We start from the raw sequence: 20,130 nt of genomic DNA, 5'->3' as shown, positions 1-20,130 counted from the left end.
AAAGGAGAGGGAGAGCCTGGATTCCCCTATGGGCCCTCCAAAAACAGTGCCAGGACCCTGGAAGCCAGGTGTCAAAGGACTAGTATGTTTGGATTTGGGCCACAAACTCAGCATGAGGTGTTGGACTTTACTTTGTTGGACTTGCTTTCTTACCCCAGAAGAGAAGGACTATAAATCACCTGGCTATAGGGTTACATCACACGAAGAAACAGACTGCTCCAGGACTGGACCGGCTGTGGCAGAGGGCACTAGAGGAGGAGAGCCTGCTATGCTTTGCCCAGAGACAAAACGGGCACATAAACGGTCAGTCCATCTTCTACAAGCCCCTAAATATCATCTTTCTGAAATGTGACTGAACCTCTACATAGCTAGTATATTAAATGATGCACTTAAATATATCTAGAGTTAGTCACAGAGATACCAGTCATTATTTTCCTCAACTTACGCATTAGAAGAACTATATCGATTGAAAAAATACACAACGCTATGACAGATATTTTTGGCTTAAAAGATTGGTTTCCTCATTATTCAAGGCAATGAGAGTTAAATTATATTTTTATAAATTTCAAGTACAAATTGACCAAACTATGTAATATACCAGACTATAAAAAAGCAAGCAACAACTTTTTCGGAAAAATGTATTTGCAATTCAACTGATCATATAAAAAGCATTAAATGTTTTAAAAGTTGTAACTATTTTCAGAAGTGCCATTCATTGCAACTACATTCCGGAGTACTGTAAAGTCCAGGGCACATTATCCTTATTTGTGTAGCACAGTGAGCATTATCTTTACACTGAGGTCACTCTCATCACAACCTCTCCAGAACTGTTATCTTCTGATGAATCCTCATGAGGTCTCATTCGATTGAACAGATGCAGCAATACATATCCACACTGAAATCTTGGAGAGGTTAACTGTGTTGGATGAATTAAACTTCTGTTTCTAAATGCAGTTAGTGGTAACCACAATGTCCTACCCGGTGAAGATGCTCCTCGATTGCTCTCTTCTATGTCTGTAGCTTTATCATAATTTAATACATCCCAGTGAAGATTAACAGCCCTCCAACGCTTAAACACTCTGTAAACTGATGCACCTTCATGTACAATCAGTCCTGAAATTTAAGGAAATAATTATTAGTTACTACACAATAATCTTAGACTCCATTTTAAGAGGGAATGAATAAAGATGTAAACTTAACCATATTTATCACATTGCAACTGGCAGGTGCCTATCAAATTAAGATGAGTGTCCCTGTGAGTATCTTAACTCTAATAATACAAATAACTGTCCATAAAAGATACAGAGGACTTATACAATCAGCCAATAATTTATCTAAATTATTTGAGGTAAACTTTAGGTCCACTCAGAGTGTATATCATAATTTTACCCCCTCCTCCTTATCGTCAGTGTAATGAGAATCTAATTTTTTTAATGAAAGTTTCTAGCCTTTATGGTTATTAAGGAAACCTTCTGTATGTGAACTGAACATAACCAATGTTATCTGAGGCCTTGTCTATACTAGAAAAGTGCCTTGATTTAACTAAATTGACATAAAATCAATCATTCCATTGCATTAGTAAATTACCAACTGAAACTGAGTTAACCCTTGCATATACTGATTTAAGTTTAGCTTAAGTGCTTCTATGTTAGGGATTTTTACTAGTGGCGTCGACCTCATACAAATTGGCGCAATCTCCTTCTGTGGATATTCTTAAATTAGTTTGAGCGGCTTATCTAAACTGGTATAAGGCACTCAAACAGATTGAAGAGCGTCCTCCACATTCTTAGTTCTTCTCTGTGTACCTATAGCCTGGAACAACAGTTGTAATAAATGTGAATTCCCCCTATTACTCCAATGTGGCATTAATTCTGAAAATTGTCTCGGGAAAATAACTGAGATGTCAACATTAACTGTTACTTCACAAGCAGGGTTTGGAGTGGTGGACTTTATTCTTTCTGTTCAAATCTCAGAAGGCCAGAGAACAGGGATCCATTCTTGAGATTTGCAGAGATCCAGAGAATCTTTTTAAGTATCCCTCAATGGAAACATGGCTCATTTGATCTCCTTTATAGAATGACTTACTCTTAAGCTCCCATCCAGCAAATATTTACATATATGCTTAATTGTCAGTATGTCACTTGTTCCACTGACTTCAGTGGAATTATTCATATGTTCAAAGCTAAGCATGTGTTTAAGTATTTACAATATTGGGCCTTTACTAATAATGCTTATTGCTGTGAGTAGTTTCATTGGCTGGATTCTGTTTGTAGGATCAAGGCCTATCAGAATAGTAGTTCATCAAAGATTAAACACTCAAAAGAAAATATATCTGGAAGTTTTAGCCAAGTCATCTCCAATAAGTAACACCAGTGACTGAAAAGAAATAATTCTCATAGAGAAACCTTAGTTTTTCCTTTTCGTCTTAAATTTTTTTTAAAAATAGAAAATGTTAGCAATTTTTAATAGGCACTGACAAATCTTTATAGAGAAAATTAAGGTATTTTTGTTTTGAGAGATGGATTTTTTTAAGGTTGCTAGCGCTATATTTCAATTGAAAATGTGGTTGGTTCCAACTAGGATTTTTTTTTGGTTTTGAAAAGAGAAACTTGTAGTGTGTCACCATAAGTTTTTTCTTTTTCAAACTTTCTGTAAGAAAAAAAAAGCGGGGATGTGATGTCCTAAAATGGTTAATGTCCCATATTGTCACTATAAACAAAGCTAGCAGAATATTAGATGTTCACTGCTCCTCTCAACTATGGCTGTTTTTTTCATGTAGCTAAATGACATATTTCGAGCTTGCAATAAAATTGCTTCATGTTTTATAAACCTGCTGTCTGTGTATTTAGGAAATTGAACTATAATGAACATGAAGTTAGCCACTTGTTGCCATATTTACCTGATAATGATCAGGATTCTGATTATCATCAGTGAAGGAATTACTGGCAAGGAAAAGATACCAAATTTCATTACTGAAATACTTAATGTAACTCTATTTTTCATCAATATTAAAATGTTTCTAAGATTATTTGCTACTCTGTTTGTGACTATAGCGTCTAGGAAATATTCTTTTTCCACTCTTGCCCATATGAAAAATTATCTGTACAGTACAACTGAATGATCACCATTAATGGATTAGTTCATGGATGGATGCTTTTTCATCAAGAGATGATCCAGGACATAAACAGATTGATAGAAAATGCAACTGATTGCTTTGTAAGATAGCCAGGACCTCAATGCTTATTGCTTGCCTGAATCATTAGGAAGTATGCAATTCACTGGATTTAATAAAGAAAAAGCTAACTTGCATTCTGGTCTGCCTTGTTTCCCAGTACTAAAATCATAGAGCTGTTACTGGGTAGCCAATCATTAGAAGTATGATTGAATAGATGGTGTCAAGCCCAGCATCAAAAGTGTGAGGGGAAAGGACAAGTGGAAAATCCTGGCACTGAAGATTCAGCGCCTTTTTCTGTCATCTTCTTAGTGAAAGAAGGTGTTAACAATAATTGATTTCTGAATGTATTGTTTTCATCAAGTCTAACTGTAGGAGTTGTGTGTTTAGCCAGGGAGCTACAAAAATATCTGAGAATAGTAGCTGGCTTTTGAGAGTTCACACTATTCCCTTGATCCCAACATTCATAAATAGAGGACACAAATATCTGGTCCCCTCTAACCATCCTTCAATTCTCCTCTACCTCCAGAAGTCCTATTATACTTGGGATCCAAAGCAGAAGAAAAGGTCCATGTTGCTCTGTGGAGGGAATATGTTTGAGAACAAAGAGTTGTGGTTTCTCCTTCTAACACTACCTCCCCAGGACCACACTGTAGGAGACTAGTTAGCACTGATTTCCTGAGGACAGCTGAGAAGTCCTGGTAGCTAAACAATGACTTGAACCACTGCCCTCTCAAAGCCTGTTTCTGCCCTTGATGCCATTTTAGGAAAGAGTGATTTGTGACTTCCTGTAGCAGCCATAAAGACTTCAGGTAAGGGCACACTGTGGATATATGATATTGAAGCTGCCATCCTCCTAAATTGAGTGAATCCTGAGCTTCAGCTCATTCATAATGACTGGCTGTATAGTCATATCCATTTCGTTTTTGACCTGAGATGGTTTAACTTTCTACAAAGGCCACAAATGATCTCTTTGACTTTCTAAATTGCTTAGTCCTGTCTAAGTAGTAGCTCTCTCGATATATAGGGTGTACAACTTTTCCTTCCAAAACTCTAGACATTCTGGTGAGGTGAAGACAAATAGTGATATAAACTGACTGACATCAAAGTCCAACACAGTTCTTACCAGAAATTTGAAGTGATTCCTAAATACAATCATATCTTTATGTTGTACAGTATAAGATCTGTAGGCCATAGCTCCTTATGGCAAGGACTCTCTCTTTAGTACATCCTATGCACTGTATGAACATAATGGGGCCATGATCCTTGATCAGGCCTTTAAGTGCTACCGTAATTTAAATTATTAAGGGCCTGCAACTCTGCTGGGTCTCTTTATTTGCCTTCTTGTTTTTAAACCATTAGGGTGCACTCACATTACATTTACAAACCTTTCTCTGAAACCATAAGGACTAAAAACTTTTTTAAATGAAAGCAGATATTCTCATATACTCACTTGTCTCAAGGAGCTGTTGGTTTAAATAAAACACTAAATACCACAAGACTTGCAATAAAACAGATCTGGCAACACTAGATGAGATAGAAGGGGCAACTTCTGAAGAGTTTCCCACCATTTCCTCCCCTAACACTGAGTCTGACTCTACATCTGGCACAACTATTGATCCCAGGGACTCAGGTGAAGGGGGGCAAGGGATCCTCATTGGTGCCTTCACCTTCTTGCAGGACACTTTCTAGGGGAGTCCTGGAGGATTGAGTTCCTAGAGCTTTGGCCAGATGGATCTGACCTGGCAGGATCCAAGAAAGCCATATCCTCAGGATCTCTAAGATTTAAGCAAACTGATTGCAGTGCGATCTGGCCAGATCCAACAGTAGGAGCACCTTTTCTTCTTATTGTGATATCTTTCAGAAATAGTACCACTGTAAGATCTTTCCTTGGCTCCATACAAAGAATCTGGATCCTGAGTCCGTGGAACAAATTTCAAAAGTCCCTGCGAACACTTTTACAAGAAGACAATCCTTTTCAACCTCTGATTGGGCATCAGGCTCCAGCACCAAAACTGGCTTTGTCACCACAAAAACGGTATGATTAATGGATTTTCCAAAATGTTTGGCAAAGCAAAAAGTCTACAATTCATTTCACGTTGACCAAAATGTTTCATTTTGATTTTGATCATTTCTAAATGCTTTGATTTTTTAAAATAAAATTAAGGCAAATTTTGAAATTACTTTTTGAACCAAAAAGCAAAACATTCACTTTAAAAATGTTGAAATGATTTTTTTCAGAATTTTAAAGACTTTTTTTACTTAAAGAATTCAGCAAAATTGACACAAAAACCTGAAATATTTCAGCATCACTAAATCTGCATTTTTTTGCTGTAAAACATTTAAGCTGAAATATTTTGTCCAGCTCTAGTTGCCATGCTACTCATGCCGGAGGACATCTTCCAGAAGACCGTCTCCCAGAATCGTGCCTGTTGGAGAAGCAGGTTCTGGAGCAAAGTCTTAGTCCTTGTGGGCCCTTTTTGAGTTGGCCTTGCAGGCATGACAACTTTTAGCTAAATGCTCTTCCCTGTGGAATAAATTGCCTGTCTCAAGTAGGGACCATCACAGGACAAAAGGAAAACAAACCCCTTAAAACTATTGTTTAGATGGGCCCACAAAAATGTGTGAATTGGTCAAACAATTAACATGAAATATAAATAAATCTAACTTTAACAATACAACTATTTCAAAAACCACTTACAACTAGATTTGTTTAACATGAAGGAAAACAGTTGGTGAGTAGAAAGATACTGCGGTACAGTTAGAGGGAGAGGTTATTTATACCATTGGTCTATAGAATGTTAGAGTGGGGGAATTGTACACACACTAACTGACAATTTACTACTTCGAAAAGGTTCCATTACCACGGCTTAGTCATTCTTCTCCAATAGTGTGACTATGTGGAGGCAATGTGATGAAGGAGAGCAGCCAGGTCCAAGCAATGGAAGAGCAGGAAGCTAATGTACTATTCCTTAAGGAATCCTTAAAGTTTTTGAATCCTAAATTCCTTTATTGAAAACACCTTGAGCATACTCTCTCTCTCTCTCTCTCTCTCTCTCTCTCTTTCTCTCTCTCTCTCTGATAATCCCAACAGGGACGCACTAATCTCTGGCAATATCAATGTGTACAACTTTGACTGGTCACAGTTCCATTTAGTTCAAATGTGAAAGACTTCTCTGCAAATCTTGCATGCTTTGGAAATTTTCCTGTGAGAAAAACTTCATGCCCAGTTCAGATGCAGAATAGCATACAGAATTGCCATATTTGACACTGATGTGACTAGAAGGGGATGCTGTAAGGAGGGACCCAGAATTTTCAGGGAAGATCAGAAGAGGATGAAGGGAACAACAGACACAAATTTCACCTTCATGTTAAAATGTGTAAGTTAAATTGATGTTGATAGACCTGTCCTGTGCATAGAGAATAAGAATAGTCTTGTAATATAAGGCAACTTTATTCTTTGTTAAATGTTACAGAAGTGGACTTCCTGTAAAACTGGATAGGCTGCAAATGGAACTGAACAGAGAATCCACGTAAGTTATTTATTGGGTGGCATACTGGTGAGCTGTAAGCTTTGACAGTTTTCTCTTGGTACAAATGAATGACAGGCTGGCAGATTAAAATGTATGAGACATTTTTTATATTACTTACTGGATAGGAGTGTGGATTGATGCAATGAAATAAGATTTAATGGAAAAATACTAAAAATAATCTGTTAAAGTTTCTAAATGTGCAGGTTTTTAATATAACTGTGCAGTTCTCACTAGCCAATTATTAAACTTCATTTCAAAATTATAAAAACAATAACACTTCAAGCAGTACAGATATTTACATTTCTCAGGTGGCTGAAAATATTTTATTGTTTATGCAGAGCCATAGATGTACATGACTTTAGACAACTGGAATAGGTCTTTGGTCATGGAGTTTACAACTCAGGACCTGACCCTGAAATTAACTATCCATGAGCGCACCCTTGTGCCTATGCAAATCCCCACTGAAATCAGTGAGGCTTTTCATGGGTGCAGGGACCCATCCACAGGGAATTTATTGCAGGATGATCACAAATAAAGGGGTGGGGCACTTAACTTTTAGACTTGTGCTTCATAACACTTCCGTTGGCTGCATCAACACTGCACAGGTCATAGTGTGTGAGGAACAGAGTATAGCATACATCTACTTGTTAGTCCGTTTACATAATTTAGAGCTAATTGTTAAGAATTAAAGAGTAAGACAAAAACTTTCTAATGTAATAAAATCATTGCCCACTGAACTGCTGTTGGAAAGTTATATCTGTCACCAGATTGTCTTGTGGCTTTTTTAGATCATTCAGAAACCTAAACATTTGCATTCTAAGGAATTTAATTCAAATATTTTCAGTTAAAACAATTACTCAGATTAAAGTCCTTTATCCTATAGAAGTTACAATAACAGACACCCCTAACACAGAGTAAAGTTGGAGATGCTAATAGATATTTTAAAAATGTATAAGTGGTCTTGGATGCACATGTTTAAAATACAATAGGCTGCAGAAGATTACTTGAAAGTATATTGAATTTGAATGGTCTGAGCTGATCAGAAGTACAAAAATGCTGCACAATTACCAAACCAGTTAACCAGTTATTTCTTAATTCCCAGACACAAGTTTAGTAATTTAAAGTTATTAGGTAACATAATTGTTAAAAAAAACCCTACATACTAAGCTTACCATTAATTAAAAGTTAATGTTCAAGTAAGGAAACTATAGTTACAAAATGTAGATAGAGATGCTAATTAATGCTATAAGTATTAATTATAAGACTGTAGTTATATGCATATATTTAGATATCTAAGGCCACTGGCAAGTTTCCAAGTAACACTACTGTATATTGTTTTAAATCTAGATGTTAAAATTTACATTGGACATTTCAGTGACTACTTTATAACTCTTAGCAATCCTTTCTTAGAATTGAATTTCCTCATTAGTACAGCCAAAACCCTGTTCCATTGATACATTTAGTTTTATAAATACACTAATGTATTTTTATCTGTCTACAGATACTAAGCAATAAATTTTGAACTGATAAGAGTTTGATTTTTTGTAACAAATTAAACCAGTGAAAAAATTCAATTAACACAATTAGTTTCAAATTACTACGTTATCAACTGACCTGTATGATAATGTATACATGATATAATAAGAGGCATATATAAAATTGAGTTAACAGCAACATTTGCAAAGCATTTTGAGATATTTTTTTTTAATTAAAAGCATTATACAGCATTTCATCATGTTATTGATATAAATATTCTGGGAACCTTAGTTCAAATTACTATGCCTTACTTACTCTAAAAGTGACTAAAATTCCTTTATTTTTACTTTAGTGTAACCTCTTTCACATTCAGCTCATAGTTGCTTTACTAACTATTTAAAAGTTTTTATTTAGACATTTGGGGATCAATATATTAAAGGAAGTACGTACACACACACACACACACACACACACACACACACACACACACACACAAAAGCTTTCAGAAAGTTGCATCTTCACTCTTTAAAAGTTCTGATGGCATCATAAACCACTTGAGGTCTGCTTTCATAGTATAATTAATAAATTAAAATACTTAGCACTTATATAGTGTTTTTTATCTGTTTAGGATATCAACAGAACTCTTGAATTAGTTCCTTCATCTCACTGCAGCAGTGCAGCCTATCCATTATACTCTATTTCTAGCATAGTGATTCACACAACTCTGTTCAGTGTAGTGTTAGATATGTAGTTCTACGAGAAAATCCTTCAGGGACCTATTCTATCCTTGACATATATAACTAACTCTGCTTAGCAACAAAGGAAGATTTGAGAGAACAGAACTATCATTAGTCCTTTTCATCAAATCTTTGTTATAATTTCACCTATTGACCCTCCTACACTTTACTATCCTTTTAAATTTCAAAGTAAGCAAAACTGATTGTGATTCTGGGAATTTAACTTTTAGGGAAAGTGATTTGATCAGTCTGTGGGTTGAGTTTTTGTTTGGTTTCTCTCTCACAGTGTCTCTACTTTTATAAAAGTCAAGTGTTTGCTAAATATGTCATCTAAGAATAAATAAGTAGAGAATTGAATCGCTAAGGAAGTTTGACCCATAGTTATACTCTTAAACCACAATCTGTACTGATTAATGTTTTGAGCTTACCTATGCACACTAGATCCATAAAACCATACATTCCATAGCAGATTTGAAAAAGGATGTCCTTTCTTTGCCATACTGCATAGGGGCTGAAGGCTGACCATAGAAGCCAAGTCACACTTGCTACTAAGAACAGAGATCCTAGGATTACAGCAATCATCTGCACTTTCTCAACCAGTGTTATTGTAATGCTTTGCCACTAGAAGAGAAACAAAGTAGTGTAAGATAAAATATTACTTTTTGAAACTTACATTCAACTCCAGTTTTCTCCTGAAACCAGAAATCATTTTAATATTCATACAAATCTTCATAGATGTTTCCTAATATTCTTGACACTACAATTTATGAAGGAAAAAAAGACAGACCAGTAGTATAGAAATTGCTTATGTTCAAGTTTTTTTAATGTTGTCCATATCACCATCTAGAAATGTACTTTGGAAGATTTACATTTATTTCAATCCTGCTATGAATACATAGGACAAAAATATTCAGCATCGGGAAATGCAGCTTGCCTCTCACATCTATATAATGAGTAGCATCAAGACACCATGGGAAGGACAATATCAAAGCCTTAGGTCACAGACCAGCGAAAGGCTGTGTACCTTTGTGGGCTTCATACAGAATGGGAGTCCAAGTAATAAACTTCACAGCCAACAATTGTTTAAAATAGACCTTATAGCAAGAGGATGGATTTGCAGAAGATGGCCTAATGGTAAATCCAGTCACAAGTGGCATATTATGAAGGAATAGTTTGTTTCCTATAACTAAGGTACTATATATATACAATACATTTTATCAGTATTTAAAATCTGTAGAACTATATTTGGATTTTATTAGGGTCATGTATTCAATAGCAAAATCATTTCATACTTCTCAGCTACAGCCATATAGCACCTTTGGCAGTTTTATGCTCTGTAATGCTATCAGTTAGACATTTCTGTTCTTCTCTTCTCACATTTACCAAAGTGAGACAGAACAAGAATAACTTTGTGCTAAATGTTAGAAATCAAAACAACACTCTTAAATGTAATAAAAATTAATTTTCATGAGTCACATAATTGTTAAGAATTAGTAGGAGCATTGCCAGCAGATCGAGGGAAGTGATTATTCCCCTCTATTTGGCACTGGTGAGGCCACATCTGGAGTATTGCGTCCAGTTTTGGTCCCCCCACTACAGAAGGGATGTGGAAAAATTGGAGAGAGTCCAGCAAAGGGCAACAAAAATGATTATGGGTCTGGGGCATGAGGACAGGCTGAGGGAACTGGGGTTATTTAGTCTGGATAAGAGAAGGGGGGTGGGGGATTTGATAGCAGCCTTCAACTACCTGAAGGGGGGTTCCAAAGAGGATGGAGCTAGGCTGTTCTCAGTGGTGGCAGATGACAGAACAAGAAGCAATGGTCTCAAGTTGCAGTGGGGGAGGTCTAGGTTGGATATTAGGAAACACTATTTCACTAGGAGGGTGGTGAAGCACTGGAATAGGTTACCTAGAGAGGTGGTGGAATCTCCATCCTTAGAGGTTTTTACAGCCTGGCTTGACAAAGCCTTGGCTGGGATGATTTAGTTGGTGTTGAGCAGGGGATTGGACTAGATGACCTCCTGAGGTCTCTTCCAACCTAATATTCTATGATTAAATTGTTTAGAATATGTGAAAAAGGTTAGCGATAAACTGATAAATAAACAAAACCTTCACAGTGCAATTTTGGCAAGTTTGAGATTCCTTTTTAAATAAACTTATGGTCATATGAGCTTGACTTTGGTTTTGGGTTTTCTTGTTTAATTTAAAAGAAAATTAATTGCCTGTTATAATTTTTTTTAAGATATCATCATTAAAGGTTTTCACTCTGGAGGGGAGAGGGAATACAAGTGTTTGGTTTGGGACAAAGATTACAGGACTCTACTCCTCCCCCTGAATTATTGAGGGACTACATCAATGGTTCCCATTTGGATTAAGGATGACATTCATAACCGGGAAAGAGGCAGGGACAATTGCTTTTCATAAGTGAGTAAATTGTATTTTGCCAATATCTTTTGATAATTGGCAATCTTCATTTCCAGGATGGCTGGTACCCCTTTATCTACTCTTTGCTTTTGAAAGCAGAAATGTAGGTGTGAGATACAAATCCTTGGACGGGTCTTAGGGACCTAAGTTTCCACCAGTAAAGTTCCCTACGTGCCAGAATTTCTGCCGGTAGGCATGTGCAATAGCACCTAAATCCTGATGCCGCTGAGCTGCTCAGCATTCCAGCTCATGTCTAATCCCTTCTGAGATTCACAAACTAGGTGTTCCCTTGCCTATTACACCTGCACGAGCTGATCTGGTTGCCATACTCTTAGCATGCCTACCACACCAAAGACAGTTGGGGGATAGAGAGAGCAAGTCCCACTATCTCCATCAGCCCTGTGGTAAGAACACTCACCTGGGATGTGGGAGACCCAGAATTCAACTGCGCTGCTTGATTTGGAGCAGGGACTTAGACTCATGTCGCCCAGGTGAGTGCACTAACCACCCAGCTATTCTGCATGGACCTCTTTCAATCTCTCTTGTTGAAGTAGTTCCACTTTGTATAACTAATGAAATATTCATTGGGCCAGAAAGAGAATAAAAATTATTCTATAATCCAGAAGTTAAAGCACTCATCTGGAAGATACAAGAACTGAGGTTAAGTTCTTTCTCCAATTCAGGCAGAACAGGGATTTGAAAACAGATCTCCTACATCCCAGATGAGTACCCTAATTACTGGGCTATCAGCTGTAATGGAGTGGGGGAAGGGGGTCTGTGATGGGGTGCATAAACCCTATACCAAGAAGGTGAGGATTAATGAACTTCTCTGGCCTCAAGCAGCCCTGCCCCACCACACCTGCAAGGCATGTCAGGCTTGGAGAGAAGATATAAAAGACAGAAGCTCAGCTAATGGGAGATCTGGAAGGGAAACAGACCTTTGCTCTTCAGCCCTAAAGTGCCTGGCTGAAGGCAGGAGCTGCTTGGGTAACTGCATTTTGAAGCCCTTGCCAAGACAATGGAGAGCTTGAGTCTGAAACAGTATTTTGAGACTATTACTAGAGACTTGCCTGCAAGTGCCAAACTGGGCTATGGCCTATCAGCAGCTGTCTGAAGGAAGTGTCCTGCCATGACCTTGTGTTGGTTCATTTGTGATTGGTTTGCCTTTTGATCTTTGATAGCCCTGGAAGGATTGGTCTTCTACCGATTCAGTTGGAGGGCTTAGTTTACCACAACCAGACTTGTACTTTTGGCTGCCTGGAGATGGAAGACCAAAGGCCGGGTGAGTTCAGAATCCTATTATGCTTGTAGGCAGGCCAATTATGACAGGGGTTTTGGGTTTAGTGTTGTTAGAAATGACTGACCTGGCTTTGTTACCTAATTCCACAAGAGGTAACATTGCTGTGAATCTTAGGTGGAGGGAAGTGCCTTTGAGGTGCAGGGTTAAGTTCTATCCCTCTCCACAGCATTTCCTGTGGGTTAGCTTAGGTGGATCCCTGCTCAGTTGCCTTTCTTGGGTACCCAACTCTTCCCCATGTATTGTATAAGATGCCTGGACATTTAACTGAGAATTTCACTGGGCAGTAGGGTGTCTGAGAGTTAGGTGTTTCAGTGTTGCAATGCCCAAGTCCGTTTGCAGACCTAACCCACAGTGACTAACGTGTATATATTATTTGGCCGTGCATGAAGATATTTAAATCTCTACACATTCTGCATATAAAATGGTTGGGAGCACGTTACAGCAACACTGGTTTCTGCAATAATTTATGTAGAAGGCCAGTGTAATATTGTAAGAACAAAAAAGGATATTTAACCATCTTCTGCACAATATTTTTTCATTGACAATTATGTGGATGTTGGGGGCCAGGAAAGAATTGTACATATTATACTGTGTAACTTATGGCAACAAAAATGTTATCTACCTAGGGGTTGTTTTTGTACCTAAGGATATAAGGGAGGACAGCTTGCATTTAAGGGACACTATGATAAAAGTCAAAAGAAATCAACATAAAATTTTGACATTCTATTTAGACTTTTTGCCTCCCATCTAAGAATTCTACAACTGGGGTAACTCTATTTTTAGCTATACCGGTGTAATATCCATTGAAGTCATTGGGAGTTAAACTTATTGGACAAAAATCATATATATATATATATATATATATTACTTTGTGCCATTGTTTCTAGTAATCTATCTTTACACAAGCTTTAAAGAAAAGCCACTTCTCAGTGGTATTTACTGAAATGAAAATGTAGACAGGTATAAAACCTTGCAGATCTATCAAAAACACATTAGGAATTATACTTAACCATTTTTGTAATTCATTCAACTGATGCATTTTGCTGCATTTTAATACTTTTAAAAATGGAAACTGTTCACATTAGAAATACTTTAGAATTTCCCTGCAATATTTCACTGAGCATGTATTTAGCATTTAAAAGATAAACGAATATATTATTTGAATTAAAAATGGCTCAAGTTCTCCATTTATGGTTTAGTGTGGTTACTAATGAAGGTAGACATAATTCAAGACTGGATTGGCTTCCATTCAGTAGACCTGTGGGAATTAGGGTACTGAAGAGAATTAGCTGACTCTCAGGAGACTGGATTATGACCAGATCCACAGCTCACTACCATTGTCATAATTTGCTGGTTTATACCAGATGGGGATCTAGCCCCGTAGTTTCACAGCAATCTATCCTAAATTTACTAGGAGTTAATCTAAACAGATACTTGTCTGTGGGCACAATTCCTTTTTGACATTGGAAATGATGTGGTAGGAAAGTCATGTTTAGTGAAATAGTAAGCAAATGGACAACCTATCCTGGAAAAGGAAGAATAGGAAATGCATAATTTTTAAATTCTCTGTTGCTAGCTGAGATTTTTATTTAAATCTTAGTATCAGCAGACTAACTGGTGTTCAAGGGTTTGGATGGGGGAAGTAACCTTAATGTTTAATGTAGCTACTGTTTGGGTATGTCTACACTTTGAGCTGGGGATGTGATTTCCAGCTTGAGGAGACATACCTGTGCTAGTTCTGATCTACCTAGCTTGTTAAAAATAGTATAGATGGTGTAGTGCGAGCGGGAAGAGGAGTTAGGGGCCCAAGTACTTGCCTATGGTCTTGGATGGATACCTACTCAGGACAGCTAGCCCCTCCCATCACTCATGCTACTGCAGCTACACTGTTTTCTTAATGTGCTAGCTTAAGAGGGGATGCAGTTCATCCATTTCAAAAGTGTGGTAGACCCACAACTCAGTGCTTAGATGATACACTGATAGGTACCTTAGAAATATAATTAATTAGATAGACAGATGTCTATCTGCAACTAAACAATCCTGCCACATGGCATTTTTTAAAAAGCCAATGTTGTCTGCCCCTATTGGACAGATGGATGATTTGGTTAGAAAACTGATCGTAATATCACAGTACTCATTTTTACACTCTAATACAATAGCATTTTATCATTTTCCATCAGCCCAGTTGAAGAAACTGCCTTCTACCAATTTGTCATGTTCAATCTTAGAGAAATTTCCCTCTTGGATTTTAAAATGGGTGTATTTTTTTAATGAATAGATACTTGAGTCCAAGCTGGCACTTCATTGTCCTTGCAAGATCCAGTATAGAACTGGATACAATCCAGTATATGATCCTGCCCACAAAATCGAAAGCTTTGCATTACAGAAGTGCAAAAGCTGTAAATACCATACTAACTTCTCTCATATGGAGTCTAATTTTGAAAGCTCTGTACATAGAGATTCTGTTTTGTAAGTTGCATGTGTGAAAAGTTTGTAGTGTAGGCCCCAAATTTTGTAATTCCCTGCATAGTAAAAATTTTTGAATACTTCAGCCAAAATTGTGAAAGGACCCCAAAAATCTCCAAATGAAAACTTTTATCCAGACATAAGATTTCCAGTGGTTCTGTTTATTTGTCAGCTTTTAGTTAGTAACCAGTTATTGTGAACTGATAGTATTTAGAAGTAGGTATAGTAACTTCTGGTAGCAAAATACTTGTTTTAGTTTAATACAAAAATGACCCTTCTGCATCGGCGTTCTTTGTTATGACACACTGGAATACATTCTCACAGAAATGAAATTTCATAAATATGCATTACAGAAAGTCTATTTCCACCAATCACAAAGAACAACTAGCATGAAAGTTTGTTTTTCTGAAACTTATCTGAAATACATAGTTATAGTAATTTCATATGACTAAGCCCCTTCTTGTAGGCAGTCACTAGCTAAGCAACTGAAGTCTTTGTCATAAGAACAAGACTCATTTTATGGAATCAAAAACTATTTAAGCTTTGTCTAATTGGCTATGATTATTTATAGCTCTTTACTACACACAATGTTGCATTCTGTTAAAAGATTAAGTGACTGAAACATCACATGAATTACTTACCGTCAGCAAGTCTTTTCAGTGTAATTGTTGCTGTTTGTCTCAATCTTTTAATGGGAGTTAATGTTGAGAGGCTGCACTAAGCATTTTATAAACTGATTTAACATTCAAAATCGAATTAATTTAGTTATTGAAACGAAAAATGTAATTCTAATTTAAACCATTATTTGCAACAAATACTTCTCATTTTCTTGATTTGGTAACTTGCCTAAATAAGGTGTTATGAAACATGAATATAAATTGTTCCCTTTATCTCTAGATTTTTTTTAACTTACAGAGCACTTTGCTAAAATGACCTTTCTAATTAGGGAATGTATAGTCAGCAAATCAAAAATTTTAAAGATGCTTTTTTCAATATAGACATATGTGAAGAAAGTGGAGAAAGACACCCTGAAAAATAAATATTTCTTGAAGAGAAATCATCTTTAAATGTAACTCTATATATTAACTATATATAAAATCATTTATAGTCTCTGAACGTTATTAAACCTGTCTGCTAACTATTTAAGTCTAATTTTTGGTTTAGCCAGAAAAATATTTGCCACGTCAAAATCTTTGAATAAGAGCATTCCAATCCATGTTAGAAACCATGGGAGAGGGTTGTTGGGTAAATTGTGCCAGTGCAATCCACAATTTACATGTTTGCACAGATTCTACACTACTAGACTGTACTCATGCAGCTACTTCACTTTGACTAATATCTCCATTGTAGACATAGCCCTTACAGAGAAAACAACATGCAAGTGCAAAATTCTGATTTTTGTAGCATTTTACACCCACTTAGCCAGGTATATAAGACTACACAAAGTAAAAGGCATTGGGGACTTGGGTTCCTTATATTCATTAAAAACACTGTTACACTAATACGCATGGAGATTGTACTATAACATTCTTCCTGCTTTCCTTTGAAAACAAATCACATTTTCCCCTATGTCATAACTATAAAGGGAAGGGTAACAGCTCTCCTGTGTACAGTACTATAAAATCCCTCCTGGCCAGAGACTCCAAAATCCTTTTACCTGTAAAGGGTTAAGAAGTTCGGGTAACCTGGCTGACACCTGACCCAAAGGACCAATAAGGGGACAAAATACTTTCAAATCTTGGGGGGGGGGGGAGCTTTTGTTTGTGCTCTTTGTTTGGGAAGTTGTTCGCTCTTGGGACAAAGAGGGACCAGACATCAATCCAGGCTCTCCACATCTTTCTGAACAAGTCTCTCATATTTCAAACTTGTAAGTAAACAGCCAGGCAAGGCGTGTTAGTTTACCTTTGTTTTCTCAACTTGTAAATGTACCTTTTACTAGGGTGTTTACCTCTGTTTGCTGTAACTTTGAACCTAAGGCTAGAGGGGGGTCCTCTGGGCTCTTTAAGTTTGATTACCCTGTAAAGTTATTTTCCATCCTGATTTTACAGAGATGATTTTTACCTTTTCTTTAATTAAAAGCCTTCTTTTTAAGAACCTGATTGATTTTCCTTGTTTTTAGATCCAAGGGGATTGGATCTTGATCCACCAGGGGTTGGTGGAAGGGAGGAGGGGGAATGGTTAATTCCTCCTTGTTTTAAGATCCAAGGGGTTTGGATCTGTATTCACCAGGGAATTGGTGACGAGTCTCTCAAGGCTACCCAGGGAAGGAAATTAGCCTTGAGAGTGGTGGCAGCAGACCAGATCTAAACTGGTAGTTAAGCTTAGAAGTTTCATGCAGGCCCCCACATTTGTACCCTAAAGTTCAAAGTGGGGAAGCAGCCTTGACACCCTACATTTACATTAATGTTTTTGAAGACCCACTTGGATATTTTGCTTTGCTAATCCACCAAAGGCCTTAGCCTCATGTAGAAGTCCCTTTGAATTATATGGGAGTTTTACTAGTGCATCAGTGGCAAGTCATATCTCTGACTCTGACCCCAGATACACTGTTCTTCTATTTAAGTAGTCTGGTTATTTTTCAAAATAACTTCCTTTCATAGGATATCTGTCCCCTTTAAGAGGAGTCCAGGCCCAGTCTGCCAGTGATAGGCTTCATTCGAAGAATGAGCCCATCTCAGCTCACGTGTAAGTAATTAACTGCCGAGGTGGCTGGTTGGCATCTGGTTGGCTAGTGAGCACCTGACCTGATAAAAGGCTATCAGAATGCAGTTAAAGAAGAGGTACCCCCAGAAAGAGGAGGATCCTAAGGAAAGCATCTTAGAGAGGGCTTTTCTAGATAGCTGTGCAGTAGGTGTAGCTTGCAAGGAGCTGCATGCTACCTAGAGAAGAGCTACAGCTGGCAGGAAGGTCCTGGCTTCAGGGAACAAATCAAAGTTCAGTACCTTGTGAGTGAACAGCCTGGACTGTGGGACTGAAACTCAGATGGAGTTTGCCTCCCTGCTAAGAAGCCTTTGTGAAGCTCTTTCTTGTGCTCCTGTTGATCTTTCCTTTTAACAAATGAGACTCTCGGAAGGGTGGTAAGGTGAAGGTGTGCTGTGCTGAATTTATTGATAACTAAACTGGAGAAACTAAGACAGGGTGTACCTGCAGTGCCACACCTGGTTGCAGGGTCCTCAGCTGCTGTAAATCATCAACATTTACTTTAAAATAATGATGCCAATTTACACCATTTGCAAATCTGGCCCATGTTTTTAAAATGACAAATTTAAACTATCCAGCATTAACTGAGTCACAACTTAGAGAAGGAAAGTGATATGGTTTTCACTTAACACAATGTAGTATATACATAAGAGCTGCCATATTGGGTCAGACCAACGGTCTATCTAACCCAGTGTCATGTCTCTGACAGTGGCCTATACCCAAGCTTCAGGGGGAGTGTACTGAACAGGGCAGTTGGAATGATCCATCCCTGTCTTTCTCTGCCAGCTTCTGGTAGTCAAAGGTTTAGGGTTGCTCTGAACATGGGGGTTGCATCTCTGACCATCTTGGCTAATAGCCATTGATGGACCTACCCATCCTTTTGCAGGTGTTCTTTAAACAGGAATGCATGGAAATTATTTTTACAAAAGTTTCTCAACTGTAGCAACAGGTACTGAATGTTAGGCAATAGACAGGTGAACAGAAGCAAAACACCAAAACTATGTTGTAAATCTCTCACTCTTTCTTCAGGACTTGCAACTTGAAGCCCCAAGAAATGTACTGGGCCTGATTCTTCTGAGTTATCGCTCTGTAAATCAGGAGTGGTATTTCTGAAGTCAGTGAAGTTACTTTGGTGTAAAATCAGTGTAAAGTGAGATTGATCATCATCTCACTGCCTTTTGCTCTGAAGGGACATCTTACCATATCTAACACGCCCTTACCATTCTTTAAATGTGTCAATAAAATAGTGGACAAAAGAGAAGCAGTTGATATTTATGTGAACTTTCAAAAAGCCTTTGAAAAGTACTTCACAAGAGACTACTATTCTCACTTGGAAGTGAGAGAAAAAGTACTGTCATGGATCAGAAATTGACTAAAATAGAAAACAAAGAATAGGAATAAACAATCAATTTTCATCCCGGCAAAAGATTAATAATGGGGAGCCAAAGACAAAGCTAAGTGGTGTTCAACATATGTATTATCTGGAGGTGAACAGTAAGGTGGTAGAATTTTCAGGTAACACAATTATTTAGGTTCCTCAAGACTGAGAGGACGAAGGAAACTTGGAGGGATTTAAGCAAGCTAGATAAATGGAAGATGAAGTCCAATGTTGACAAATGCAAAATAATGCACACAGGAGGGAATAACTTAATCTACTCATACACCTAACTAGGTTCTTAATTAACTGTAACCACTTAAAAGAGGTGGACACCATTGCTAGCAGCCCCAAGTCACTTTGAAATATCACTTTATTAAACGTATGGCAGCAGCAGTAATCAAAAAAGCAAAGTGTTAAGATTTATAAGGAATTAAAATAAAGAGTAATACCGAAAACACTACATTGTCATTATCTACATTATGTACTTATGTGGAATCGTTTCAGTTTGGGTCACCCTATTGCAAAGGGGTTCAGGGATAGGTAATCTCAATTATGTTAGAGGCATGGAAAAACTCTCATATGAGGAGAGAGTGAAAAGATTGGAATTACTTGCAATAGAGGAAATGAATGAGAAGTTATGATTAAAAATAAGGGTATGGTGAATGTAGATTATGCACTGATATCTGCCCATGCTCCTACTACAAGTATAAGAAGACATTCAATTAAATTGAATGGAACACATTTAAAACTGAAAAGAAATACTTTTTCATGTGATACACAACTAGCCTGTGGAATTCAGCATTACAAAATATCACTGCGGCCAAGAGTTTAGCAGGATTCAAAAAAGCATTGTTTTAGAAGGATTACAAGAATATCTAAAATTATGATTGTAAGGATTTTTTTTTTAAATTGGCATAGATAGAAACTCTTTTGCTTCAGGACATAA

General features: G+C 37.3%; 1 protein-coding gene across 1 annotated transcript in view; it reads right to left on the bottom strand.

Moving 5' to 3' along the window:
- Positions 1-621: 621 nt before the first annotated feature.
- MARCHF11 (membrane associated ring-CH-type finger 11) overlaps positions 622-20,130 on the bottom strand; it is a 37,290-nt gene continuing 17,781 nt past the window's right edge. Inside the window, exons 3-4 of the mRNA XM_054017608.1 lie at positions 9,347-9,539; positions 622-1,113 (exon numbers count right to left, since the gene is read on the bottom strand). Of these exons, the coding sequence (XP_053873583.1) occupies positions 791-1,113; positions 9,347-9,539 (516 nt within the window). The 3' untranslated portion in view covers positions 622-790. The remainder of the gene's footprint in view (positions 1,114-9,346; positions 9,540-20,130) is intronic.

Source organism: Malaclemys terrapin, chromosome 2 (genome assembly GCF_027887155.1).
Source record: "Malaclemys terrapin pileata isolate rMalTer1 chromosome 2, rMalTer1.hap1, whole genome shotgun sequence".
Taxonomy (NCBI): domain Eukaryota; kingdom Metazoa; phylum Chordata; order Testudines; family Emydidae; genus Malaclemys; species Malaclemys terrapin.
This window is presented reverse-complemented; position numbering and strand designations above follow the sequence as displayed.